Source organism: Elaeis guineensis, chromosome 2 (assembly GCF_000442705.2).
Source record: "Elaeis guineensis isolate ETL-2024a chromosome 2, EG11, whole genome shotgun sequence".
Lineage (NCBI taxonomy): Eukaryota > Viridiplantae > Streptophyta > Magnoliopsida > Arecales > Arecaceae > Elaeis > Elaeis guineensis.
The window spans coordinates 119,831,317-119,858,506 of NC_025994.2; the positions used below are offsets into that span (position 1 = coordinate 119,831,317).

The 27,190-nt window shown below is 41.1% G+C and overlaps 2 protein-coding genes across 4 annotated transcripts; both read right to left on the reverse strand.

Moving 5' to 3' along the window:
- Positions 1–135: 135 nt before the first annotated feature.
- LOC105039360 (abscisic acid receptor PYL8) lies at positions 136–3,176 on the reverse strand. Its single transcript, XM_010915504.4, has 3 exons — positions 2,740–3,176; positions 2,048–2,263; positions 136–755 (listed from the first exon to the last, which is right to left on the reverse strand). Exons 1-3 carry the CDS (start codon positions 3,070–3,072, stop codon positions 543–545), a joined length of 762 nt encoding a protein of 253 aa, XP_010913806.1. The 5' UTR covers positions 3,073–3,176; the 3' UTR covers positions 136–542.
- Positions 3,177–16,230: 13,054 nt separating this feature from the next.
- LOC105039341 (phospholipase A1 PLIP1, chloroplastic) lies at positions 16,231–23,983 on the reverse strand. 3 transcript variants are annotated; one of them, XM_010915492.4, is made up of 6 exons: positions 23,843–23,983; positions 22,231–22,957; positions 20,151–20,720; positions 19,993–20,052; positions 19,033–19,449; positions 16,231–16,889 (listed from the first exon to the last, which is right to left on the reverse strand). In XM_010915492.4, the coding sequence occupies exons 2-6, from the start codon at positions 22,873–22,875 to the stop codon at positions 16,437–16,439; spliced, it is 2,145 nt and encodes a 714-aa protein (XP_010913794.1). In that variant the 5' UTR covers positions 22,876–22,957; positions 23,843–23,983; the 3' UTR covers positions 16,231–16,436. The 3 variants fall into 3 exon arrangements, with proteins under 3 accessions (XP_010913794.1, XP_010913787.1, XP_010913778.1); XM_010915485.4 differs by lacking the exon at positions 23,843–23,983 and adding an exon at positions 23,663–23,759; XM_010915476.4 differs by lacking the exon at positions 23,843–23,983 and having other exon boundaries at positions 22,231–23,628.
- Between the last annotated feature and the right edge of the window lie 3,207 nt (positions 23,984–27,190).

The following is a 27,190-nucleotide window of genomic DNA, read 5'->3' on the forward strand; positions in this document are numbered from 1 at the left end:
AAAAGCATCCAAAAACCCGTGATTCAAATCAAACAGCAAGTAAAACAAAAGAAAGATGGCTATCGAAAAGAAAGAGATCCAACATAACAAATACCAAAAAAGAAAAAAAAGAAAAAAAGAAAAGAAAAAGAAAGGTGCTGAAGTTTTATTCAATTTATAGAATAGAATAGAATATAGTCCACAACATTCATCCACATGCCTCCATAGTGCACAAGAGAAGTCCTCCTTCCCCACTTTTCCTGAAACATAATTAAGCTGCTTTGATATACACGTAGTGACCAATTCAGCTACATTATAAACACGCAGCATCACAGCCTGACACAGAAAAGACAGAGAGAGGGAGACCATCTACTGCAATCCTTCGATGAAGGCAGATAATGGAGATAAAGAGGTCCAGAAAGTAGCGGTACCTCAGCCGCTAAAGCACTAAGGAATCCCACCACCGTCCAATTTTAAGAAAGTTCAGAAAGTATTGGATCAGCTCAAAGCTTCCGTGCCTGCAACTATCTACATTTGTCCACCTACCTCCCGACGTCTCAGAACTAGTCAATTGCTTGTGTGTCATTCTGCGCTGCCAATCTCTCAGACACATCGGCCAATGATTTGAGGTTGCACTTGATCAGGGCCTCTACAAAGTAGCATGTCTCGTCCTTGGTGTTTCCATCAGGCACATCCACCAGGAAGGACTCGATTACCAGAGTCCCTGGTCTCCCATCAATTATCTCAGGGTGCACAGTTATAACAGAAGAGTAATTCTGGCAAGCAAAGTGATACGAGAATTGAATAATCACAGAACATACCAAGACAAGTTAGCAAATATAGCTGTCGAGTAGCATATCCTGATGATTGAGCTTTCACCCTACTCTAATTTTTGTGCACTGTTATTTGCAAAAGAGAGAGAGCAGATCCAGATGCACTGTTGGTATAGAACAGAATCATTTTCACATAATGCAACTTGTTCCTAGTCGCTAGTCACCCGATCATGAGGAAGCAAGAGATACATTAAAACTCATTGCATGATCCCATTAACAATTACCATGTTTTGGCAATAGAGTTGGAAATAATTGCTACTGGTCATTATATGGAGTTATCATTGTTTCCATGGTACTCATGACATTATATTGACAGATCGATGGTTCGGTGAATAACGCTGCATAAAAACACAAAGGAGTAGCACTTTTGATTCAACTATAAGAAGTTTTACCAAAATCAAAGAGAAGTTGTTGCTTAAAAGTTTTGATGGATTAAATAGTCCGAATATGATAATTTATTAGTTAAGCTGAAAAAGGCAAGAGTGATCTCCACAGAAACAAAGAAAATTGTGGATTTTTTGTTGGTAGTACCATCCTCTGAGAGGATGAATCAACATCAGCTGCTACACATATACACAACAATGCTGAACAAGCCCCAATATTCTCCCAAAGCTAGAAAAAGAAAATATCCATAAGTGCATGAGCAATTTGATCAGCAGGTTATACAGAAGAAGCAAGTACACCACAAAATCAATTGCATTATTAACTAAATTTACGAGACCATATCCTCTTTTACTAGTGAAATAAACAAAAAAAAAAAGGAAGCATCTAATTAAGAGTTGGAATAAATTTAAGGTACAAGAAACAAAGGCTGAATTCAGATCTTTTATGGCCAAGATTATTTCCAGAGCTTTTCTCCAATTCTGAAATTTCAATATTACAACAATCTAAATGCCTACAAGTGAATATGTGAGACAGCAAACGAATAACACCCCAAACTTACTAATAAATCACCAAGCATGAAGCAGATAATTGGCTTCAGAAGATGGCACTAATTTCAAACATGTAAGGGCAATCACAAACAAATCTAGTCGGAAAGTGATAACCTTATAAAAATCCCATAATGTTTCTTCGCTAGGTCGTACCTAATGTTTAAACCATTTTATCTTCTGCCTAATAGATTTGAGGTCACCAAGAAGCGCAATCTAAAGTTTCTACTGCTAAACCAGAAAGAATAGCCGGAAAACATGAGCATGTTAGCGTAAGAGAAGAAGAAATTGAGAAGAGAATCAAACCCTAAGTCTGTGATCTCCTCCAACGATCTTCATGCCAAGGATGTGTTCATTGTCATCAAGGAGTTCCAAACGCTCTGTGCTGGTGGTGGCCGGCAGCCCTGACTTGACATTCACTTCTCGAACACTTCCAATCTCCAGATCGCCCTGAACCACACATCGGCTCACAAAGGGCTTGTATTTCTGCGGCTGGTCAAAGCTCCTCACCAGTGACCACACCTATCGCCAAGAAAAAGAATCGTAAATGATTAAAGCTCGCGACAACGGAAAGAATGAAGCAAGGCTCCAATTCTAAAAGCACACCAAGAACACGGCCAAGCTAAAGCTTTGCTGCTAGATATGTAAAAAATTGGAGCGAAAAACCATGACATTACAGCCGCGAAGAGTCTTTTCTTTTATCAAAAACGGTCTTTTTCTTCTTCAATGTATGAAATCAAGATTTTTGGGAGCACAGAGATAACCGGAGTCATTCAATCTGTTGGGTTATATCTGATAACCGCTAAAGAACAGAAGACCTAAAGTTATTGATGGTTTTTTTTTTTTTTTTTGCCCGGAAAAGTGCGGCAAGAGATCAAATTTTCGTAAAATTCATAGAAGAAGCCATGGAAAACCCTTGAAAGATGTCATCTTTAGCTCCTCAAGAATCGAAATAAGAAAGATAAGAAGGAAAAAGGAAGCGGAAAAAGGGATCTTACGAGATGGACGGGGGCCTTGATGTGCTTGACGAGAGTGGAGCTGCATTGATTCTCCCTGGGCTCATGGCGGTGGTGCCGCCGCACGAGCTCCGTCTCCATCTGCCTACACTCCTGGCCGCTCATCTCGTCAGACCACCACCCGCCCTCCCCCACTGCCAGATCTCCGCCCCTCCCTCTCTCCCCATCCATTCTAAACTCCCTCTTGATCGAAAAAGAAGAAGAAGAAGAAGAAAAGTCCCGATCTCTCTCTCCCCCTTTTTCTCCACTAGGCAGCGAGCTTAGCTCTTCTTCGCTGCCGGAATTACTTCGCTCTTCTCCTGTTTGTCTTCTCATGGATTCATCCGGACGGGCAGCCGTGATGACTGTAGCGGCAGTCGAGAAGAATCTCGAGGGTGGGACGGCCGCTGCGCTCCCGTTGGGTCTCTCTTCTGGAGCGTCCCCTTCGGACGCGATATAAAAGACGGGAGGCAGCAGGCAGGGGCAGCGCCCACGCTATCCCCGCCCCCACATCCGACAATCAACTCGGTCACCATTTGCCCTTGCCTCTCCAAACATCTACCAATATGCCACTATGTTTTTCCATTGCGGCAGAAACCATGGTTCCTATTTCATACATGAGATATTTTCCACTCCAATTTCTAAATATTATAATATTAATTTTTTTAATTTTTTTAAAATATTTTATAAAAAAATTTATATCATATATAAATTAATTTTATTTTATTTTATAATTAATATAAAATTAATAATACTCTCTTTCTTATATTATAATATTTTTGATCAAAATTTTATTATCATTTATCTTTTTAATAAATATAAGATTATAATATTATTGTCGGAGTAACCGTTTGTATCGTGAAATAATTTGAAATTAAAATAATTATAAAAATTATTTGTCACAAAAAAGAGGATAGTAATTTTTTTTTAAAATAATAAAATTATCTGCTTAAAAAAAATTATTTTTTATAGTTGACATAAATATTTATCATGTGAAAAATATTTTTTACATCTAATTTTTTTTTTAATTTGAATGGGACAAATTTTAAGTAATAAGATTTATCTAAGTAACTGTGTATTATGACAGCCATTACAATTAGAATAATAATTAAATAATAATAATTATTTTATTTATCTCATAGATACATAATTTTAAAGTTACTGCATGATAATAATTTTGAGTCATACAATAAATCTAAAAGTACATTTAGGACCACTTGCCATTATTTTTGACCAAATGGGAGTTGGTGGTCCACATCCAGACCTTCGTCTTATTTAGACTTAAGCTTACATCATATAATATGGCTTAATCATAATAAAATATTAAAAAGCATGTTAGATAACTCTTGAAAGAAATTTAAGAATTTTGAAACAAAAAACCTCCAAGTTATCGTATCTAGATGCTACAGTAAGGTAAATGTATTGTTTATATCATAAGATTAGTAGAATGTTGCTTCAGTTTTGTTATCCAAATATTAATTTATATATTCAAGTGGGATTGATAATGTTGGGTAGATGTCTAGTCTGGACATCATCTTCCAAGATCTTTTCAGTACCATGCGATGCAGCAGGAAGAAAAAAGAGATAAAACAAAGAAAAAACAATCAAAATACGTGAATTAGCCACAAAAAAGCTCGTCTCCACGGGACATGCAAACTTCACTATGAAAAAAAAATTTTACAAGAGGAGACCTCACCCTCAACCCTTGTACACCCAATTCTCTCTCACTAAAAGTTCCCCTCACAAAAGCTCTCTTTCTCTTGAAAGACCCCCTGAACCCCTGAAGTGCCTGGCGACCGCTATCCAGGAGCCTCTTGCTCCTTCTCTCTCAACACTTCCGCCTCTCTCTTCTCTTGGGTTCCGTACGGCTCGTACAGCGTGAAAAACCGAACCACACTACCTCTGTTCCATGTACAGGGCTTTTATAGGCCTTAATCACGACTTAGATCATGATTAGGACTCCTTAATCAACCCAAATCACGTCCCAGACCGTCGGATCAAGATTGGGAGCCACCTGGGCTCTCCGATCGAGCTCTGGTCCACAAAATAGTGCCGTGGACCGCAAGAAATACGTGGAAAATGCCCACGCTGTCCACATGCCCAGCCGTGGACCGCTCGGTCCACGGTGGACTAGTGTAAAGGGCCAGGCAGGGCGCCTGGGCCTGGGACGGCCCACGCCTGCGCGTGGGGCTGGGCCACACGCCCGGCTGGGCCGCCCGCCCACCTGGGTCGCGCGTCCCGGTGCCGCCACCTGCGGCCGCGCCGCCGGCGGTCCTCCACCGCCTCGAGTCTCGTGCTGATTTCAAAAGCTCGTATCTCTTTCATCCAAGCTCCGTTTCGGGTGATCTTGATCTCGTTGGACTCTATTTTTCGCCGCGAACCTCGCTGTGGGCTCAATGTGGGCTGAATCTTGAGGCCGACCGCCTCGAGTCTCGTGCTGATTTCAAAAGCTCGTATCTCTTTCATCCAAGCTCCGTTTCGGGTGATCTTGGTCTCGTTGGACTCTATTTTTCGCCGCGAACCTCGCTGTGGGCTCAATGTGGACTGAATCTTGAGGTGTCAAATCCTAACAATCTCCATTTTGACTCGATATTCGGCCTCCTCCAAACTCTGAGAGCTTCTGGATCTCCTCGCCCCCATGCCCTGGGACAATCGTTTGCTGATCATGGATGGGCAAACATGGGAGTCGAGCCAGGCTGCTCGATCCCATCTCCGTCGTATGCTGTGCTCCTCCTGACCTGAGACCTGCTCGGGGCATTGTCCTGCGGCAATAGGAATCTCACCTTGCGACGTCGCCTCTCGTCCTCCCGAGTCTCCTGTCTCGTGCCTGATCCGCCTCTTGGAGCTCCACCTCGCTCTGGGCTCCGCCTGGCTCCCGAAGCTCCACTTCGCACTGGGCTCCTCGTCAAGTAATAATATTCTTTGCTCTCCTTCTTTCCCTCCAGCACAATCCTATCGCCACGTAACACCCTCAAGATTCCTCCACCAGCTACCGTCCTGTAGCCTCTTGAATCCAGTCTGCTAAGTGAGATAAGATTCCGCCTGAAATCGGATATGTATCGGACCTCCCCCAATCTCCTCACTGCACCATCATGTATCCTCCAGCTGACCGTCCCAATGCCTCTGATCGCACAGCTCGATCCATCCGGCAGATATACAGTGCCCTCACTGTTCTCCAAGGAGTCAAACTGCTCCTCTCTGCAACATACATGATAGGGGCATGCAGAATCTAATATCCACTACTGGGAAGAAGTAGATACCTCGTCAGATATCTCCAGGACATCTCCATCTGAATCGCTGCCGGCCGTCGCTACAGCAGCCACCGTCCGATTTTTGAGTTGAGGGCAATCTCTAGCTAGATGCCCTAACTCCTCACACCGATAACACCTTGTTTTGCTCAAGTCCCTCCTGGACTTAGACCGCTCTCGTTGCGATCTCCTGTCGCTCCGTCTACCGCCTCCTGCTCCTCCAGAAGCCACTAAAGCTGAACTATCGCCACCTGAGCTCGAAGATGGGTTCTCCCTCCTGAGAATCTCGTTCTGGAGTATCACTGCGGTGATCTCGTCCATCTTAATAGTGCTCTTTCCCACTAGAAGAGCAGTCACCAAGGACTCGTACGAAGGGGGAAGCGATGCCAGCAAAACCAGCGCACTGATCTTCTCCTCAACGTTCTCGCCAACACTGAGGAGGCCGGTGAGGATCTTCTGGAAGTGGCACAAATGCTCCTACACGCTCTGTCCCTCAGTCATCTGCAGTTGGTAAAACTGTCTCCAGAGGAAAAGTGTGTTGGTGAGAGACTTCGTCATGTACAACTCCTCGAGCTTTGACCACAGCACTGTCGATGAAGTCTCGCTCAGCACATGGATCACCACCTCATCCGCCAGGTACATGCGGATGGTACTCACCGCCTATATCTGTAGTCGTTTTCCAATCCCGTATCTCCATGGTGGTCAGCTTCTCATCGCACAAGAGAGCATCGATCAATCCCTGTTGGATGAGCACGTCTTTCACCCTTGTCTGCCGCAAGGAGAAATTGCTCTTACCATCAAACTTGTTGATCTCCATCTTGATTGTTCCTGTCTTCTCCATCTTCAGTCTTGCTCACCACCACTGCAATCTGCATCCTTGTACCGCCTTGCTCTGATACCACTTATTGGGTGGATGTCTGGCCTGGACACCACCTTTCAAGACCTTTTCAGTACCACACGATCCAGCAGGAAGAAAGAAGAGACAAAATAAAGAAAAAATAATCAAAATACGTGGATCAGCCACAAAAAGGCTCGCCTCCACGGAGCATGCAAACTTCACTATGAAAAAGAAATTTTACAAGAGAAGACCTCACCCTCAATCCTTGTACATCCAATTCTCTCTCAGTAGAAGTTTCCCTCACAAAAGCTCTCTCTCTTGGAAGACCCCCTGAACCCCTGAAGTACCTGGCGACCGCTGTCCAGGAGCCTCCTGCTCCTCTTTCAATGCTTCCATCTCTCTCTTCTCTTGGGTTCCGTACGGCTCGTACGGTGCGAAAAATCGAACCACACTACCTCTGTTCCATGTACAGGGCTTTTATAGGTCTTAATCATGACTTAGATCATGATTAGGACTCCTTAATCAATCCAAATCACGTCCCAGACTGTCGGATCAAAACCGGGAGTCACCTGGGCCCTCCGATCACGCTCCGGTCCACGGAATAGTGCCGTGGACCGTGAGAAATGCGTGGGAAACACCCACGTGGTCCACAGGCCCAACCGTGGATCGCCCGATCTACGGTGGACCGGTGTAAAGGGCCAGGCAGGCCGCCTGGGCCTAGGCCTGGGCCGGCCAGCGCGCCCGGGCCTGGGCCACACCTGCACGCGGGCCCGCGCTGGGCTGGGCCGCCCGCCTGCCTGGGTCGCACGTCCCGTGTGCCTGGGTCGCGCGTCCCGCGAGCCGCTGTTGCCGACCGCCGGCGGTCCTCCGCCGCCTCGAGTCTCGTGTCGATTTTAAAAGCTCGTATCTCCTTCATCCGAGCTCCGTTTCGAGTGATCTTGGTCTCGTTGGACTCCGTTTTTCACCGCGAACCTCGCTGTGAGCTCAATGTGGGTTGAATCTCGAGGCGTCAAATTCTAACAGATAAAAATATCTCAAATATCTCAATAAATTATTGTATTTGGTAATGCATGAAAAGGATGTTTAGGCAGCTTTTATATGTAAATTAGATTACATATATTTTCATTTAACATTTTATGTTGATATTTAAAAAATTTTTATTTTAAATTTATCATGATTGGCTTTAATCTTGATCTAATCTTGAAGTTTTGGATCTCCATCTACATCAATCGATATAACTTGTTTTGATTTAAAAATACATTATTAAAAAATTAAATTTTAAATCAAAAATAAATATAATTCATTTCGAATCATATAACACATCAATCAAAAAATATAATTAACGATGAATCACTTCGCCTCAGCTACAGCAGGAATATATACATGCATGTACCCCAGCATGTGTACAGCTTTTTCATCATCAGCATTGCCCCAACTACGGTCAAAACTCAAAAGAGGTTCTTTTCAACAGAGGCTGTCTTGTAGTTTTGTGCAAAGAAGCGAGGGCACTAGTGTAAAAGCGTTCAGTCTTATTTGACCATCCATTTGTCCGAAGTGACCACAATAAAGGACGGGACCAGAGGTGAAGAGAGTGAGTGGCATTAATAGTCCCCCCCATTAATGATATCATCACGCCTCTCTCTCCCCCCCCTCCCCCCATTTATGATATCATCACACCTCTTTTTTTTTTTTGTGTGTGTGTGTTGCTTTCTCTCCGGCTGCAACTGGCCCTTCCTCCATGGCGGGGGCTAGAACGGGAGTCCGCCATCCAGACCGTCAATGTCTTTAGATCGGCGGCTGCTGCACATCCACGTGTCTATTTTTTTGAACCGACAACCGGTTACCCAGATGGTGAAGTTAATTATTTCCCTGCCACCGGAAAAAATTCCTTATCCACAACAACTGCCCCTGTTATTTTATCATAAATTAATAAATTATTAATATCCCCGCCTGAGCCGCCTCGGTGCTTTCTGGAATCTTCCTTGCCTTGTGCTGGAGAGAGAGTGACAGATAGAAAAATGATAAGAAGACGACAACCAAAAAACCCAAGTCTAAGACCCAACGCAGGACCCACCATGTGACTCTAAAAGAAGGCGTGGGTCGGCAATAGTTAGGTCCAAGAGCTCGCCTGCATGGACCCATGGCAAAAGCTTTCTGCGGGCACATGTATTTCACATGAGAAAAGATACTATTAGCTGCAAACCAGATCTCCCAATTACAATGGAATGTTTTTCCAATAATAGAAATGTTAGATAATGTTGTGTAGATCAGCAATTCGCAATGTTGGACCATGGATAAAGCCTCAAGATCATGTGTAAAGCCTTATGAGCAGTTTGTGATGTATGATGGTACATGATAAAAGGTCCTTTAGTAATGATGTGTTTGATAATTCAAGGACAAGGTTCGTATAACTCTTACTCCTACAAAATAGTTTATCGTTAGGAAAGGAAGGAGAAATACGAGGAGAATAGTTATTACAATGAATCTATTTTTTTTTTTTTTTTTGAAAAAAGTGTAGAGATGCATGTTACTCATATATTGTTTGGATTGAAGGTATACAAGGGTTCATAAAAGAAGGAGAGGAAAGGGTAAAGAATAAATTTCTGTTTGAAAAATTTTTTTGAAAGGTAGAGAAGGATTCTCTCAACACTTCTGTACCCTTCACTCACTCAATTTTTTGTACCTCCGATTCGGATGTAAAAGAGGAGAAGGTTCCAACTCAAATTTTATTTTTCTAATTTATTTTTAATAAAATTTTAAAATTATAACTAGATTATTTTATAATCTTTCTTTCCAATCGCATAAATCAACTCTTTGTTCTTCACACAAGTCAGAAATCCTAACCGCCCCTTTGCCCATAGACCACTCCTTCACACGCAAATCCGGATATCATGATTTTTGAAAGACAAATTTCGATAACAAAGATTCAAAAATATTTAATAATATATATATTAATGAAAAATGACATATTTGTCAAAATATACATAAAAATTTTTCTACTCCTCTCTTAACCCCTCAATCCAAACAAAGGTAAAATATGTACCTTCTTTATCCTTTCCTTTCCTTTCCAAATAAGGATTCATTAATTCTCTTATCCTCTCCTCTCCTCCATTACCCTCCCCTCCTCTCCTCTCCCTTTATGAACTCGTACCCCCAATCCAAATAGACCAGCACGGAATTATAGCTCTCTTTTATCCCTGCTCCCTTGGTTACATGAGCAAGAATACCATATATATATATATATATATATATAACCCTTGCTGCAGCTACAAGAGATGAGGAATTTCAACAAAATATGAACTGAAGTAACTCTTTTAGTAGGAATAACAATTCCTATTCCATGTTTTCTTATTCTCAAACCGATTGCATGGGAGTAAAGATGAAATATACTTTTCACATTCGGATGAAGAACAATAAACAAAGAAAATACTTTGAGGTTCATGATGCTCATGTGTAAACTTAGATGTTATGGACATGTAAAAGTGTGGAGAGGTTTGGTTTAGGTTGAGATATGTATGCTGATGTTTATGGAAGCTTCACTTGAACATGTAACCCAGTCAAACCCCGACAAACCAGAACCCAAGTCAACTTTGCTTACAATTATGTGTGGCAGGCCAAGCACCACCACATAAATTAGCACGATGTCCATAAAATTTAGAACTATAAATGTTGTATTTATCCATTCATATTTGTCTGGTTGGTGTGGTCTCATTATGCACCAAGAGGAACTAGCTCTAATGTCTTTTTCTTTGATCAAGACAAACTACATGGGAGCAGAAAAGATTAGCGAACAACCCCAACTAGTGAAAGCAAAGATTTGCTCGTCGAAATCTCTCTCTCTCAATATATATATATATATATGGGAAAAGAAAAGAAAAAGATACGGATGCTACAAATGAGCAAAAATCTTGATCTTTTTTAAGTAGAAAGAGATGCTTAGCCAGTTAAGCTAAAATTGGTTAGCTCTCCCTAAAGTCAATCAACTATTTCCTGAAACAAAATCATATATAGTTACTAAAATCATATCATATAAACAAATTATCCTATTCAAAACGTGAAACATGAGATATCCTGCAGAAAAAGCTTTAAGTGGTTGTATAGATAGAGAGCACCTTACATAATCTTTCTTTATTCTAGCAAGACAACTTCTCCAGACGGAGGGGGGGAAACACCATATATGGCACTAAAACATCCATACCATGTCATATAGAATATAAACAAACTTCCTTTTTCTAGGGTAAAAAAGCGAGCTTTTTCTTTGAACAAATATAGATAAACTAGCCAATTGCATATCATCATCTTATCTCCAAGGTAAATTGGACAAAAACGAGAGATAATTGAGTTGAATTGGATCCCATTCTGCCAACCATCCACCTCTTTTTAAAAAAAAAAAAAAAAAAAAAAAAATAGTGACCTCTCTATTTTTAAGATATAACTTTTGATTTGTCAAATCGGAAATCAGCCGGTTATGTTTTATGTCTTCCGGCCTTTTCGTATAAAAAGCTAAAATATGCTACAATACATAAATAGCTTTTAACCCCCAATTAGATAAATTCTGGTTCAAATTATGCGTGTTCTATCCAGAAGAGATTTCTCTCCACATCCAAGGAAGACCCCGCTACCATGAATCTCGTGGAAAGCAACCAAAGGCCAATAATAAGCAGGAACAAGAGCTCCATCAGTTGGCGATGCTTGCCTTGATATTGCTAAACTCTATAAAAATCATAAAGATCATTCCAGCCAACCGGCCTGTGCTTGAAAGGGAGGACAAAGAGTATTTGAAAGCTAATTAATTAGTCGAAATGGATATCCTCTCCACCAAGCATGCGGTGTTGATGTTGAAGCCAACCAAATCATGGATCCAGTTCGACCAACCACTTGCATTAGAAAGTTGATCATGTGGTGAACTCAGCTTATTCTTTTAGTATATATGTCAGACAGTGCAAAATCGACATATACACTTGCATACCTTTTCTATACGTGAAGAGGAAAGGGAAAAAAATAAAACAAATGCTCTTAACTAGATCCGACAACAAGATATGCGATCTGTGAGAGATTTTCTTTCCATATCTAATGAAGACATTTATGCCAAAAATCTGGCAAAAAAGAACTCAATAGCCTATAAAAAGGAAGAGTAAGAGCTTCATCAACTAACCTATTCTCAGCCCAAAGTTGCACACCTCCAAGGGAACCAAAAAGCTAAAACCAACCCAAATATGTTCAAAAGGCAACCAAAAGAATGATCTAAAACCAACAAAATTGAAACAGGTGTCCTCTCTACCATGCGTAAAGCACTATAGGTATCAAAACCAACCATATTATGGATCCCACTTCATCCACAACCAAGCCTTTATCCAAGAAAGCTGAAGGAGAGGAAGTTCTATCACTTGGAGGGAATTTGTGGCGAATGTCGCACTAACTATAGAGTACTCCTCCCCCCTTCCTACTTTGTTCCACTTTGTGATGCCTGCTCCACTTCCAAAAAACGTGTTAGTTAAAGAGAAGAGTATAAAGCTTGGTGAAATGACACCACCCATTTGCTGCCAAAAAAAAAAAAAAAGGAAGTGACACCACCTTTTTTTTCTATAAAAGAAGGGATTCTTCTTTCTTTGATAAATTATCTTCAGTTGGAGCGCATCTATTTTGCTTTCTAAAACTGTAACGAGTGATGGTACGTGGCCGTTGCATTGGCACCAATTATTGGTGAGGATGCGAAGGAAAAATATATTGAGCTAAGGAGGGGTACGTAGAAGGATTTGAATATAAAAAGTGAGCCTGGGGTTTGGAAAAATAGATGGACAAGGTTCATAAAGAAATTTTCCGCAAGTAAAGGTCTTTGATGGCTACTGGGTTTCGGCCTGCATCTGGTCTGCTTCTCGAAGGCTAGGCACTATGAGAGGTTGTACATGAACAGTGGGGCCGTGTAGACTTCCCAATGCTGTACGTGCTTTAAAAGTTTATTATGGGCATCCAAAATGTCACCCACTTGTGTTACTTTTCAAGTGCATCTGCTTTCTGAAAATATATGGCCATTAGTTATGCTTGAGCACACAGTTGATGCATGCGACTTGATGACATGGCTTTTCCCTCGCAGAAACTTCTATGCATGTATATGCTAAAGCAATGTCATCCTGCATTGCGAACTATCCTTCCGTTTGATAAGAATGCCGGCATCTTAAAAAAATTAGGTGGTTTTCCATCCCCTTAACTCAAAAATAAAATCACAATCATAATAATAATAAATAAAAGGATAAGAATGGTTGCCTACGTTTACTCTTTGGCTCAGAAGCTAAAAGATTATGCTTAGTTTGGATTATAAAAATAATAAATTATATATTTTTTGATTTTCTTTCTTGACGGGAGAGTTGGCGAAGGAGTGAATGGAGACAAACTTGTGTAAAATACATAACTTCATAACCAATGAGTGATATGCCATGCATGTAGATCATGTCATTTCTTTGTTTAGACAGAAAAACACGAGATGGTTGAACAAAGCGGGCGGTAGCATATAAACTTACCCATGCGCATGTGGTTGCACAAAAATTAAATTGTGCATTTGAGTGTGTACTTTGCATCGTAGCTTCTGCTCACAAAACATTGCATTCTTAAATAGAGATGAAAACATGAGCAATGCATGCATCAAAAAACGTGACATTATATGCTCGCGATCTTGCATTTAAGAGATCATTATTTGTGTGGTATACAAGTATATATAACAATAACATGCATAATTTAAACTATTCATTAGCTTTCCAAATCGATTCATGTTCATCAATGGTAGGGATATGAATTTTGCCCATAATGCCAAATTACACCATTAAAGGCTTATTTTGATGATTAGACTAAAAATCTTATAGAATTTATGGATTGGATCAGGCTTATTCTAAAGCTATTCTTGAGTATTTATAAGTATAAACTTAGCTCAGTCTGTAATCTAATGATTTTACTGGTTATATTGGTTTAACCCATAAATCCTATAGGATTTTCAACTCAATCATTTAGATAGACTTTTGAGAGAGAGAGAGAGAGAGAGAGAGAGAGAGAGAGAGAGAGCCTCTGAAGGTTTGGGGGGATGTACAGAGCTTATGCCTATTTATATTATTAAAATTATGGCCATAAGGTGGTGGAGAATCTCACCTAGAGTCTTGATTATGGTTTGTGTAATAATTTGTTATGTCATAATTAATTAATATAAAAACTCCAACTTGAAGCCTTTTTCTAAAGCATATGAAGCTGTAAAAGTAAGTTGTAATATTGCGGTTTTTTTTTTTTTGGTGGAATAGGACCGATGGTACTTGGACAAGCTAAATTTTGCCAGAGATATTGAACTGAAAGACCAATTCATAATAAACTCGAAAAAAATAAATAGAATGGTTAGTATATGTTGACCCGTTCCACAAGAACAACTTGGCGTAGATCTGGTTTTTGTCAAGTTAAGATGTACATCGGCATGCTTTAAAGGCCTAGGCTTGACCGAATTAGAGAAAGCTATAGATCACTGGTTCTTTAGCAAAAGCCAGGCTCATCGCAACGTTATTGAGAGCCCAAGCCCACCCAAGATATGATCTTCCAAGAATGGGCTTTGAGTCAGATTACAAAGTTTCTGGGTTGCTTGACCAATTGGACTTGTTCGGCCCGTCCACATCTCCAGCTCTAGCGTACACTGGTGGTCCAAATTTTGCGTTGGACCTCGTACTTAACCTATCCTTTACCCAAGATATGTGGCTGGAAGCTCTGCCAAACAAGTTATTTGCAAGCTTGGGCTCAAATCAAGCTATGTTAGCTTAATGGGCTCGGCGTCATGGACTACCTTCGAACCAATTCAAATTTATGTCACTTGTTTTGATAATTTTTGAATTTGTAAAATGAAATACAAGAAATTTGTGATTGTACTTTTACGAAAGATTTTCAATTACATCGATTACAAGAAATTAAATGAACACTCTAATTTCATCTTTAATCATGTTTCCAACATAAAGATAGGTTTTAATTTTTTTAATCATAATTTGTTTTAAAAATATTATTATTTATTATTTATTTTGTGTGATTGACAAAAATTTGCTACGTACTAATTAAAAATGTAGTTAGCTACATTTGAATCAGACCCGAACCAAATCCATTTTGAATTTGAATTTCTTGGGTTGGGGCTGAGTTGTATATAGATCTGATCCAACCCGGATAACCTATTGAGTTGAAAAGTTTGGCTGTAGATCTAACACGATCTGACTCGCTCTTCTATTAGATTGGATCTAGATCTAACACTAAGATCCAAATAAGGAACTAGATTAGGTCAAGATCACTTATGATCTGATCCAATCTGACCCATTTGCACCTATGATTTTGACCACGTCATTATTGGCGATAGGGCTAAAAATGGGCTCCAGTCGAGTTGACTTTAAGTTAGGCTTCAAGCTTCAGGCTACACCAAAAAATATTAGACCAGATTTGGGCTTAAATGTAGAGTCTATCCAACCTTAGTTATATCATTGGCATAGCCCTAGCCTGGCACAAATCTGAGCCCATACCAAGCCCAATATGGAGCCCAAGCCCGAACAAGCCCCCGACTCCCTTCTCTTGCCATCCTTCCCACTTCAAAACCCTACCACCCAGAATCCTATCAATTTTCCAAGACTCTCCACTCCACCACCGCTTTCTCCTCCTCTCCAAATCCCATCCACCTTTCCCCCAAATCTCTCCTCTCTTTTATCCCTGACTCCATCATGCCACCAAACCCTAAACCTAATCCTTATGCTTCCCTCGTTAATCATTATACCTCTCTCTCTCTCTCTCTCTCTCTCTCTCTCTCTCTCTCTATATATATATATATATATATATATTGATTTATTTATTTCTTCACCAAGGCCCATTTCTATCTCCACCTCTAGCTCTAGCCCTCACCTCTCACACCTTAAAGGTAGGGTACCCGATTTCTCACCGTTAATCTTGCCAAAGATAGGTGGTGGAGTGGGGTATAGGAGAAGAGGTGGTTGCATCAATGATAGCTACGGGTACTAGGTTTCATGGTGGTGACAGTGCTAATGAGGCCACTAGTGATGTGCAGCATGAGTGCAACGATGGAGGATGGGGGCCCTTCCACTTGTTTTTCCTCCGATCCTTCCACTTCTTCCAAAGAGAAAGCTCAATCGGGTTGCCACCAAGCTCTGATTTGGGATTTCCAAACACTTTTAAGCTCAAGTCCGGCACGAAACTGGAAAAACATTTCAGTTGGGCCCAAGTAGAAGGGTGGGCCGACCCATCCCAATCTGGCCCATTTCCAGCTTTAGTTGGCAGATTTGGTGGATCATGTTTGTATATGCTGTAGATCTAGCTTTACCCTACCCAGAAGGGTAGGGTATAGCTAACTTGACCCAACCAAAACCGGACCAGACTCGCCACAGTTGCACCCACTTGAGTTAATGGTCTGATGCTGAGATTTTCCTTCACCATCCATAGATTAACATTTTGACAGGAGTAAATTTACAGACGCTGGTATGAATTAATCAACAGGACGGAAAGTACAAAAGAAAAAAGACCACCTCGATGTACAAAACTAAAGGATCAGAATCTATTACTTTTCACAAAGGATGGTACGAAGAGATCCACTGCCCTAGTCCTCAGACACTAGTAGTTAGGACCTCCTGATTGACCGGCTCCGACTTCTCCATTCTCGAATGGTGGCCTCCCGTTAGCCTGTTTGTGGGGGTGGCGAGGAGGGGCCACAATTGGTAGAAACGCTGCCGCCGCGTCCGCCGGACCACTGACTTGGTGTGCTCCCGCACCAGCCCGTTCATGGCCTTGAGGTAGTTGCTGGAGTCGTGGTCGCGGAGGATGGTGCCGTCGGAGCCGTAGGCGGCTGGGTCGCTCAGCGTCTCCAGGGGGTGTGGAGAGTTGAGGAAGGCTCTAAGGGCGCCGGCCACCGTCGCTTTCTTCGTTTCCCCCCGTTCGGCCGCCTTCTTTCCGTCCAAGATGTAGAGAGCTGCTCCTGGGGGTAGGAGAGGGTGAGGAGGAGAGCTTTTGTCGTCGGGTTGGAGGATGTACGTCTGGCCCAGCGGAGAATATAGGACTTTCTGGAATTAAAATGATGACCATGGAATTAATTTACGAAAAGCCAAACTATATAACTTAACCTATGTTGTTGCGAATTGAACCTAATCCAAATTACAAGCCCCCAGTGGTTCCGGAATATCTTATTGTGTGGCGGGCATCTCCCACAAAGTGCGAGTTTTGAAGTAGAGCAAGCTGATAGATAGAGCAACTAATTCCTAATCTTTGGAGTTAACATTTTTATAAGACATTTGATATACAATGATCATCCTAAGATCAAAAGATGATGCGGATGAAAGTAATAAGATCATTTGAGTCTAGTGATCTTAAGCTAAAATTTCAAGATAAAAATACTCCTTGATCTAGCAAAAAAATTTGATATATCAGTATACCATTAATATATTATATCAATATTATATATTATATTATATTGATATTATATATTATTTATGATATATTTTATTATAATAAATTTTTAATCATATTACTATATTGATATTATATATTATTTATGGTATTAATAGAGCATGTCAAATCTAGGGATTAACTGCTCCTCCGCCTGTTATAAAAAAAAAAAAAAAATGAAAAACTATGTTATCCTATTTTCTTCAACCGCCACTGTTTGCATGTGGTTAAGATCATATTTTTCTCAATAGGATGCCCTTCAGAAGATTTATCATACCAACAAGATCTCCATCCAAAAGAACTGATGATCTTACACAACTAGGCTCCTTGGATCTACATGGAGAAACATATATATATATATATATATATATATATATATATATATGTATTGCAGATTGCATGTGATGCACATGACCTGCATATCTGAAGCTACGCTTTGCACATATTTTGATGTAAATCCAAATGCGGACATTAACATTTGGATCCAATGAATATTAGTATTTGTTATTTGCTGGACACCCACCTTACCTATGCTAAATCAAACTTGTACGTCTACTACAAATCTCCCAACCAAATTGTACTTTTACCCCTTTCTAGGGATACACTTGCAATTTGGTTGGGTTGGGTTTTGCTATATTTATTAGTAAAATTGGATTGGATATGAATTTTAAGATGGGGAAAGGTTTGAAACATTTTTATTGAACTAATACTTATTGAATTGAGGTCTCACTCATTCAAAAATTTCAAAAATACAGTTATATATTTTTATGTAAAAATATAATTTATGTATATGAAAATATAAAAGTTATTTATCTATATATTTTGTTGGGTTGAGCTTCAACTCAACCCAATTGGACGAGTGGGTTCAGATTGAGCTCACCCAAGTTCCACCCCAAAGGACCATGTCAGGTTAGGTTTCATTGGTTCAAACCTTGTTCATATTAGAAAAACTCTACATCCATACCCAATTCATTTATAATTGGGTTAAAAACAATAAATCCTTATATAACTCAGACTGGCACACACTAAACCATTTGAATCTTCACTTGTTTTAATCATACATATAACTAAAAAATAAAGCAAACATGTTAGTCGAAGATAAACAAATAATAAAATAATTGAACTTCAAATATATCATCATAATTACAAAATCTTAGAAACTTAGGGTATATGTCAGTCATGAACTAATTAAGGGTAAAATTAGCTAAAATACAATCCCATATCCTAAAATTTCATGGTACATCCTATCTATCACTCACCAGAACCTTTCGTAAGCTAATGGAGCCATATTAAAAACCTAGAAACCATTGATCGTGTTAGTTCTAGGAGACAATTTGACGGCCCCATGTGTCTCATTAGATCTAGAGGCTAAATTTAAACCCACCGATTTATAATTTGATTCATATTGGGTCAACTGAATCAACCCTATTCCCTGTCCAAACCCATTAACTTATGGTGGGTTTTTTATGGGATGGCAGGTCAGAGTCAGATTTTGCCAACACTACCCCTTTCGGACCAAGCTAACCCAACTAATCTAACCTAGCCATAGTTTCATTGCATTTGGGTTGAAAATTTTGGTGTTCCATAGAATTCTAATTTGAACCAATTAATTCAAATTGCACCCTTTGAAAATAATAAATGGATAAAATAATTGTAGGACCCAGCTCCAGAAATGGCAAGTTAGTCCGCATCGTTGGATCAGAGGCTTCAGATTCAGATCCATGTATCATAGAAGAAATGAAAGCTGGAAAGACGACTGACCTCATTATTGAGACAAGGGTGAGACCGGAATGCTTTATTAAGGCGCTTCAAGACCTGGGCGACGTGGTTTGGGTAGCCGCAAGAAAAGGCGCGGGGCACGATGTCCCGGTGCATCATCACGGAGTGCACCTGCCCCTCGTCCAGCCCCAGCCCTTCCAGCACCCGCTTCCCCCGGCAGAACACGGACGGGGAGCCGAAGGTCACCACGGGGAGGAGGGTGGAGGGCTTGACGGCGCCCCGAGACAAGAGCATGAGGTGGACGAGGAGCGAGAGGCTCCCTCCGAGAGAATGCCCCGTGAATCGAAGCTTTGCCATGTCCCCCCAACGCTGCAGGTGGACCTCGATCTCTGGCATGAACTGCTCGTATATTCCCTTCGCCGCTTCATAGATCCCTCGATGTACGAGCACCTCCGTCTCCTTCTCAGATGCCCCAGATTAGGTTAGGTAACTTTCGAAACATAACGACATAGAATCTAATAACGGACCTACTGTACACTGTTTTTCTCCATAATTATAAAAGAAGCAATGACCATCATTTGCTCGATTTAGCCTGAGCTGATAATAAGATATTGATTGTTATAATGAGCGTAAACAAAAGACAAAGTGAAAAACAACGGATAGTGATTAAAAGAGTTAAAACTTTTATTTCCAAATCACTGTTCATATGAACATTTTTGCCGATGTTGACATAAAGATCTTGATTAAAAAAAAATGATTATATAAAATGAATACTAAAAACGTAAATAAGGGTTGTTAATTTCACCATGCAACATCCATTTATAAAGAACAGTCGGCATTTAAAACCCATTGTAATTATATAATATATTAATATTATTTAGCACGTCCTTTGCAAGTGTGTGGAAAAAGAAGAAAGAAGATAAAGACAAATCGAAGGTCCGAAAAAAAAAAAAGAAAAAGCGGAGAGAAAAATGTGCAGTTGAAAACTCACGGTGAGCTTACCTCAAATTTGGTGGGCTCGAAGAACAGGTTGGCTTGCCAGGAAGCCAGCGAATCCGAACCCTGCCATTTCGTCGAACAGTTGGTAGCAGAATTAGGAAGGACGGAGGCAACAATGTAATACATGAGAAGGTCAGGGGTAATTGTCGGATTCAGCCGACCTGGATGACAAAGCAGCGAGTGCCCGTGCTGGGATCGTCGCACACGAACCACTCGCACGGCGAGGAATGGAGCGACCGGAGATCCTTCGCCGCTTCCTGCCGCGCCTCATCCTCCGCCGCCACCACCGCCGTCATCGTCGACCTGGCCACAAAAGCGGCCACATTGGATTTGTACATCCGACCGGGACTCCCCTTCAGCGATTGCGCCTCCTCCAGCCCTTCTCCGGTTGTCTCCTGGCCCAGAGTCTCCTGCGGCGACACCGCCTCCTCCGGCCTTTCACCGAGTCTCTCCATGCCGTTGGTAGACCCGGGTTCCCCGCCGAGGGACAGGAGGCCCCTGGCGCGGGAGTGGATGTAGGACGCGGCCGACGCGGCGATCTCGTAAGCCACGGAGGGCCGGATCAGGGGCCTCCGCTGGGTTTCCGAGTCCGATCGGGGGCACGGCCCGGTCGGTCCAGGCGGAGGACGGGTTGAGTCGCTCTCGAGCCGGGCCTTGATTGCTGCCTCCGATTTCTTCTCCAACGAGGAAGTGACGTATCGAAGATCATAGTACTTCCTCAGATCCTCTGCCTATAATTATAAAAATATAAGATTAATTACGTGAAAAACCCTTTTTCATATGCTCCACGATGATGATAGTGTCCGGCCTTGATCGTGGAGTCGGCATGGCGGACGGAGGTGGCTTCATGCTGCACACCTCTCTCCAGCTCTCTCTTTCTCTCTCCTCCACAAGTGGAGGCTAATACCCATCATGTTCTTATACCGATCAAACCATATTTGAGTTCGAATTCTTATTAAAAAAATATATGAACTAAAATATATTAAAAATTTTTAAGCTGAATATCTAACAATCAGAGCTTGGCTTGAAAATTTATTCCAACTAGTTGAGCTCTACTCGAGTTTAATAATTATTGAATCGGGGTCAAGCTTGAATAACTTACAAACAGCTCAACTTATTTACACATAAAAATTATATTATTTTAAAAATTAAAATTAAAATATATAAAATAATTTTAAAAATTAAAATATACATTCACAGCAAAATTGAATTGAAAAAATAGATATATCCCAAACTTCATAGTAAATGATGAATTATTAATATAAATATTTAAATAAAATTACTTTTTGACTACTTTGTTATTAATTAGATGATCATTGTATCACAAAGATAAATCTTACCATAATCGGCAAGATTTATCTTTTATGAAACAACGTATATAAATAATATTGTTATTGTTTATAGCTTCATATGATAATAAATAATGATCACTATAAAATTATTTTTTTATTATACTAATAGAAAGAAAAATATTAAAAATTATTTAGTTCACAGATTTGATATGAAAATTGATGATTAGTCAAGTAAAAAATTAGAGCCAACTAATACCACTGACTAGGCTATGATCTGTACCAACCACTAGATCTGCATGGTGAGCGGAGTGGCGTGCTGATAGATCATTTACTGCACTACTATGATAAAAAAGAATGTGGCAAAGAAGTGAAGGTATTATTGACATACACATTAGAAGTCAAAAACAAATCCTAGTCTATGTTCTATGACTATATATATTTGATGTGGACGTCCAAGCCTTGTGTTGGACAAGAAGTGACTGCCACATACATTCTATTCCAAGCATAAATATTTGAGTCAAAAAGACTAGGGTTGAAGCCAGTAGGAATTTTGTAATCATGGTAGAAAATGATAATAATAAAAATAATAAACTCAACTCAACCTACGCCTACAATCGAACAATTTGACTCGAGGCAACATACAAAGTTCTCAACGGCCACTCAATCCGATGCGGGACCCGCATAAAATTCTATGTATCATTCTTGCTGGGCTCTGTAACTACCCTACATATTCTCGCCAACTACCAGATCCCCCACCCCACCAGGTTCTTTGCATGAGACTAAAAGTTATAGTTTAATTAATTAAAGTCGTAAAAGGAGGGAGAAAAACCATTCTTCATTGGATGGTTCGAGGGAGGGCATGGGCGACAACGGAACCAACTATTTGATTAGATCATGTGAAAGCGATGGGAAAAGGAACGGCTGTGATGAGAGGAGGAAATAAACTAACCTTGATCTCCGGTATCACATAGGCCATGTTACAGAGAAACGCCAGCTGGGAGAAGAGCTTGGCGTCCGTCCACGAGACCGGGGCCAAGAGCCGCTCGAACGACTCCCGATCCCACTCGCTCCGCTCCTCCTCCCGTTCCGCCTCCTCTCCCGAGTCGTAACTCACCCGGCAGAACTCGTCGCTCTCCTCGCCACCGCCGTCGCTGGCGTCCTCCTCGTCTGCTTTAGGCTTCCGATCCCGCCAGCGGCTTCTCAGCTCCCAGATCCTCTCCACCCAATTCGACCGCTTCTCCGTCTCCGATCCCACCTCCTCCTCGCTGCTCTCCTCCGGATCCACAAATCTCATCCCCCCATGCGCCTCCTCCGAATTGAACAGAAACGATCGAATCGAGTTGGGGATGAAGGAGAACAGGCCGACCGAGCGGCTAGTCTTGAGCTTCGCCGGCGCAGAGGCGGCGGTGGCTGGGCGGGGGATGCTGAGGGAGCACCGGAGCAGGGGCTCCGACCGCGACCGCCGCACCCCGACGAGGTCAGTGCCGGACAACGACCGCCGGATCCCGTCCTGGCGGCCGTGGAGGTGGTCCTTGGCCACCGCCGACGCCGCCGATGACCCGCCGTGGATGATCGCCGCCGCCGCGCATGGCATGATCGCCACGGCCGCCGCCGTGGAGTCCTCTTCCTTTCTTCACTTTGGTTATTTGAGGGATCTCCGAGCGTTTGAGGGCGATCTAAAATCAAACAAATAACCAAATATAGTTAGGGGGATTCGTCTTCCTTCCCCTCCCTCCCTCTCGCGAGCCCATGTCCCTTAAATAGCAAAGATTTTCCGAAGAAGTAGTATTTTTTTCCTGAGAAACCACGAAAATGCCGCGATTACGAAATTACCACATATGCCCTCAAAACCCTGCGCAACCTCCCGCATAATGTTCCATGAGAAAACTGAATCTGCCGTCCATCACACAAGCCTGTTAACATGGATGGCAGATCTAGCTTCCGCAAAAAAGTTCCCCAAATAGGGGCAGTGTGGTAACTCGAAGAACCATATCGGACAGCGAGGCTTTAAAAAGAGTAAAACGAGAGGTACGACAAGTGTCCGTATATTGTCGTGATGCGAAGAGGGGGTCGATCCCTAAAGAAGAAACCAGCCCTCTGCTTTGCGATCTCCGCCCACTCCAACCTTACACGCGAAACGCAAGAGAAGGAGATGCAGAGTATCCACCAAGAAGAAAACTCGGCCAAACGAAAGCGTCTCAGCCATCTTAGTTTTTCACGTATGTGTCTATGCGTCCATGTATGTGTGTGTGTGTGTATACACATATATAGACTCGGTAAATCGAGCAATAGTTTGAAAAAAACAATGGAGTCGTAAGAGAGGAGGAAAACTGAAGACGGAATCGAATCGGGTGGAATGATCCACCTAGGAAATAACTCACATGATAAAAATGAAGCCAAAGTCCAGGCAGGTGTTTGTACCCCCCCAAAAAGACAAAAAAAAAGTCCTGGCAGGTGTAGCAAATCCCTGGGGAAGTTTGCAAGAAAAGATTAAATATATCGGTCTCGTGGAAGCAAACGCTGCTGGGAGAAGTGAACAAGTGACTCATTAAGATACCTACCTGGTTCGGAGAAGCTTGGTAGGCCAAGCAATAACAAGCAGTGGTTGGAAAGGTTCTAAATTTTTATTGCAACTGCTCTCTCTCTCTCTCTCGCCCCTCTCTCAACTTCTCTGATGGATAAACTGTTATAAACTATAAGAGGGGAGGGGGAGGGGGAGGGGGAGGAAGTCAGATCTGAGAGGTTGGGGACAAATATATATACAGAGAAAAGATGGGGAAAGAATCTGAGCACGTGTCCGGGGGTCGGGGTTGACGGGTGGGCACGTACGGTTAAAGAATCGGATAGATAGACCGGAATAGCCTTGTATCTATAAGATGAAAACAGTGACGAAGAGGGGTATTTTCGCCAATGGGATAAGGGACAAGAGGAAGAGGTGGAGAGCTTGGTTCGAGATTCCTCTTGGGAGGCGGGTTTTGATGCCGGCAAGTCTGCGGGCGTGGTGCTGTCCGGGATTCTCGTCATGCCTATGGCTCCATGCGAAGGGGAGAAGCTCGAAGAAGAGCCGGACCCGCTTACCACCATGGGACTCTTCTTTTTCTTTCCTCTTGATTTGAAGTACGTAAAGGAGCTCAAGAGAAGCACGGCTGTTTCAGAGGGGAGGGGGGTGCAGTTCTGTACACGTGGGTGCCAATGAGGGAGACGTGGCAGGCGGGGAGTAGCTGCAATGCTGACGTGGCAACTTGGTTGTTCGGTGCAGCATCGGTTGCACGTAGTGTATTAGGATACGAAAACGCTAAAATAACTCAAAAAGAAACCACTCAAGAAGTCGCTCAGCCTGCATGGTGCATCGGTGGTAGTTCCTTTTAATTTTTTGGTTTACTTCCTTTTAATTGGTACCGTGTTTAAGTATGTCATTAAATGAGGCCACCTAACTAATGCAAATATGTATTTCTGAAAAAAACAATATTTTGATGTAATTTGTTCTTTTATCCACATGCATAGCAGATATCTCAATATATAATAATGTGCAATGTTACCAAAAGAAAAAACAATTATAGCAGTTAATGCTGCATTGGACCATGAAAATGGTTCAATGAGAGAAACTCAGGTGTAGTACTCCTTGAGATGTGGGCTTCATCAATCAAGGGGAGGTGACTTAAGCTCTAAGCCAAATTGGTGCTATAAAAGAGAGAGAGAGAGAGAGAGAGAGAGACTCGTATGGAATAGCAGGTCAAAATGCTCACCGAACCAATTTATTGTGCGACATAGCATTGATAGACTGTCACAGGAAAGGATGTGTGGGGTGCTGAACGCAGGTACAGGAACCAACTCTGCAGCACTTTCAAAATTAAAGCACCTACTTTGAAATTAAAGGTAGGAAATTGTACACAAAAATATTGTACGTCTGGTCAAAGAAAATACAATTCAATCTTCCCTTGACCAAGAACTAGGAGAAATTCTCCCGAAAAAAGACTGGATAATTAGCTCAGTCTGTCCATTATGCAGTTCGAGTGTGGCGTATGCAATATACCTCTTCATCAAGTGCCCCTTAACAAGAACTATCTCAACATCCTCGAAATCATATCTGAAGTTGAAAGGTCACTTACCTCACTTACAAGCGCTTTCGACAAGTTGGAGAATGAAGAAAATCGAAGAGTCTCTGAGAAAACTTGGTATTAACTCTTAATGACATTTAATTAGCAGGTAGGGTACGAACAAAACTCCGCAAGTGTTCCTCAGGAACAACTCTTCACCGACATCAATTCTTCACGAAATTCTTCATTTCTAGATAGGCCTGCAAATGGGTCGGATCGAATCGGATCTTGAGTGATCCCGACCTGATCTGATTTTTTGATTGAATTTTGATATTGGATCCATACCATATCCGATAAAAAATCGGATCGGATCCATAGCCGAATTTATTGACCTATTGGATCATTTGGATCGAGTCGGGTCCATATATAATTCGGCATCAATCCATAAAATGCAGGTCCTGTTCGGATCCGGTTTGAATCGGATCGAATTACGGATTTAATTTATTTGAAACCTACTATCAGTGAATACTAATACTAGATAACAACTAAGAAATGCCTCTTTTCTTTTTTTTCCTCCAATACTTTAATTGTAATTTTTAATAATTAATTATATTGGATAGCAGAGGAAAACAAGCAATTTTTGAAAAGAATCAAGATTCCAGAAGTCCACACAAAAGAAGAAAAGTAAAAAAAAATAAATTTTATATAGTAATATAATTGTTTTAATCTAAGGCATTATACAACAGGAATACTTGTAAATGATTAAAAATAAAATTGCATATACTGTTGATGACACAACATCTATGCACATTAGAGTATGCTCTGAAATTTCTTAAAGTCAACAAAACGAATTGGAATTCAAGAAACCTTCTTGCTTTTGTACCTCATGGTACAATAAACATAAATCAGAAAGTTTAAAAACTGAGTCCAGCAAAAAGTCAGAAAAAGTAATCGAGATGCCCTTCATTTAAATTATCAGGAATCCATCCAATTTTTCCTCTTCGGATTATCATAGATGTTATAACAATCAGAATAAAAGAACTGAAGGATTTGAAAAACTTTTAGTTTTGAAGATTTTTAGTTTGAAAATCAGATGGGGAAGATCGAAAGGTTTGAAAAATTTTGACCCAAGCCCAAACCTCTATTTGGGTGAGTCACTCTAACTGCGTTCAGATCCTATATTTGGATCCAGATCGGGTCGTATCGGATCGGATCATGTATCTTAAGATCCAAATTAATCCAAAAATCTTCACGGATTGGATCGGGTTAGATCCAAATTCAAAAAATCCAGATCTGACCTGAAAAAGAGAACGGATCTAATTTTTGAACCCGATTCAGCTCCATGGGTCTTTTAAATGGGTTCGGATCAGATCAACTGGATCAGATTGGGATGGATCACGGATCAATCTGATCCATTTGCCGCCTTATTTCTAACTACCAGCTCTGGGGCAATATATCCTCGATCAATGAGGTTGGTCGACATAAAATCCTGTTGACTCTCTTATCTTCTTTGTTGCAGATTACTTCTTAATTTTAGAGCTAATTTCTCTTTTTGATTTTGTAGCTTAACTTAAGGGTCTGTTCTTTTATGAATAAATATCATAAGAAAATTGAACAATTTTTTTATTGACCAATTTATCCATATTCTCATATTTTTTTAAAATAGATAAGTTAGCATTTATCCATCAAATAAAAAAAATCTTATTCACCTAGGAGGTGGTTAAATAATTTTTTTATCAACCAAAAAAATAATCTTTTTAATTCATTCTTAAGATACTCTTAACCTTATAATTATAATATAATATAATAATATATTATTATAATATAATATATTTTAATATACTATATTGTAATATAATATAGAATATTTAT

What these genes read in the sequence shown, in the direction of transcription:
- LOC105039360 (XM_010915504.4), bottom strand. Translation starts at nt 3,072, where the DNA reads ATGAGAAGACAAACAGGAGAAGAGCGAAGTAATTCCGGCAGCGAAGAA. An exon ending in TCAAGGCCCCCGTCCATCTC is followed by an intron (nt 2,264 to 2,739) that starts GTAAGATCCCTT and finishes TCTTGGCGATAG; the next exon opens with GTGTGGTCACTGGTGAGGAG. An exon ending in GAGGAGATCACAGACTTAGG is followed by an intron (nt 756 to 2,047) that starts GTTTGATTCTCT and finishes TTTGCTTGCCAG; the next exon opens with AATTACTCTTCTGTTATAAC.
- LOC105039341 (XM_010915492.4), bottom strand. Translation starts at nt 22,875, where the DNA reads ATGCCATGCGCGGCGGCGGCGATCATCCACGGCGGGTCATCGGCGGCG. An exon ending in CTCGCTGCTTTGTCATCCAG is followed by an intron (nt 20,053 to 20,150) that starts GTCGGCTGAATC and finishes ACGAAATGGCAG; the next exon opens with GGTTCGGATTCGCTGGCTTC. An exon ending in ACCCTTGTCTCAATAATGAG is followed by an intron (nt 16,890 to 19,032) that starts GTCAGTCGTCTT and finishes TTTTAATTCCAG; the next exon opens with AAAGTCCTATATTCTCCGCT.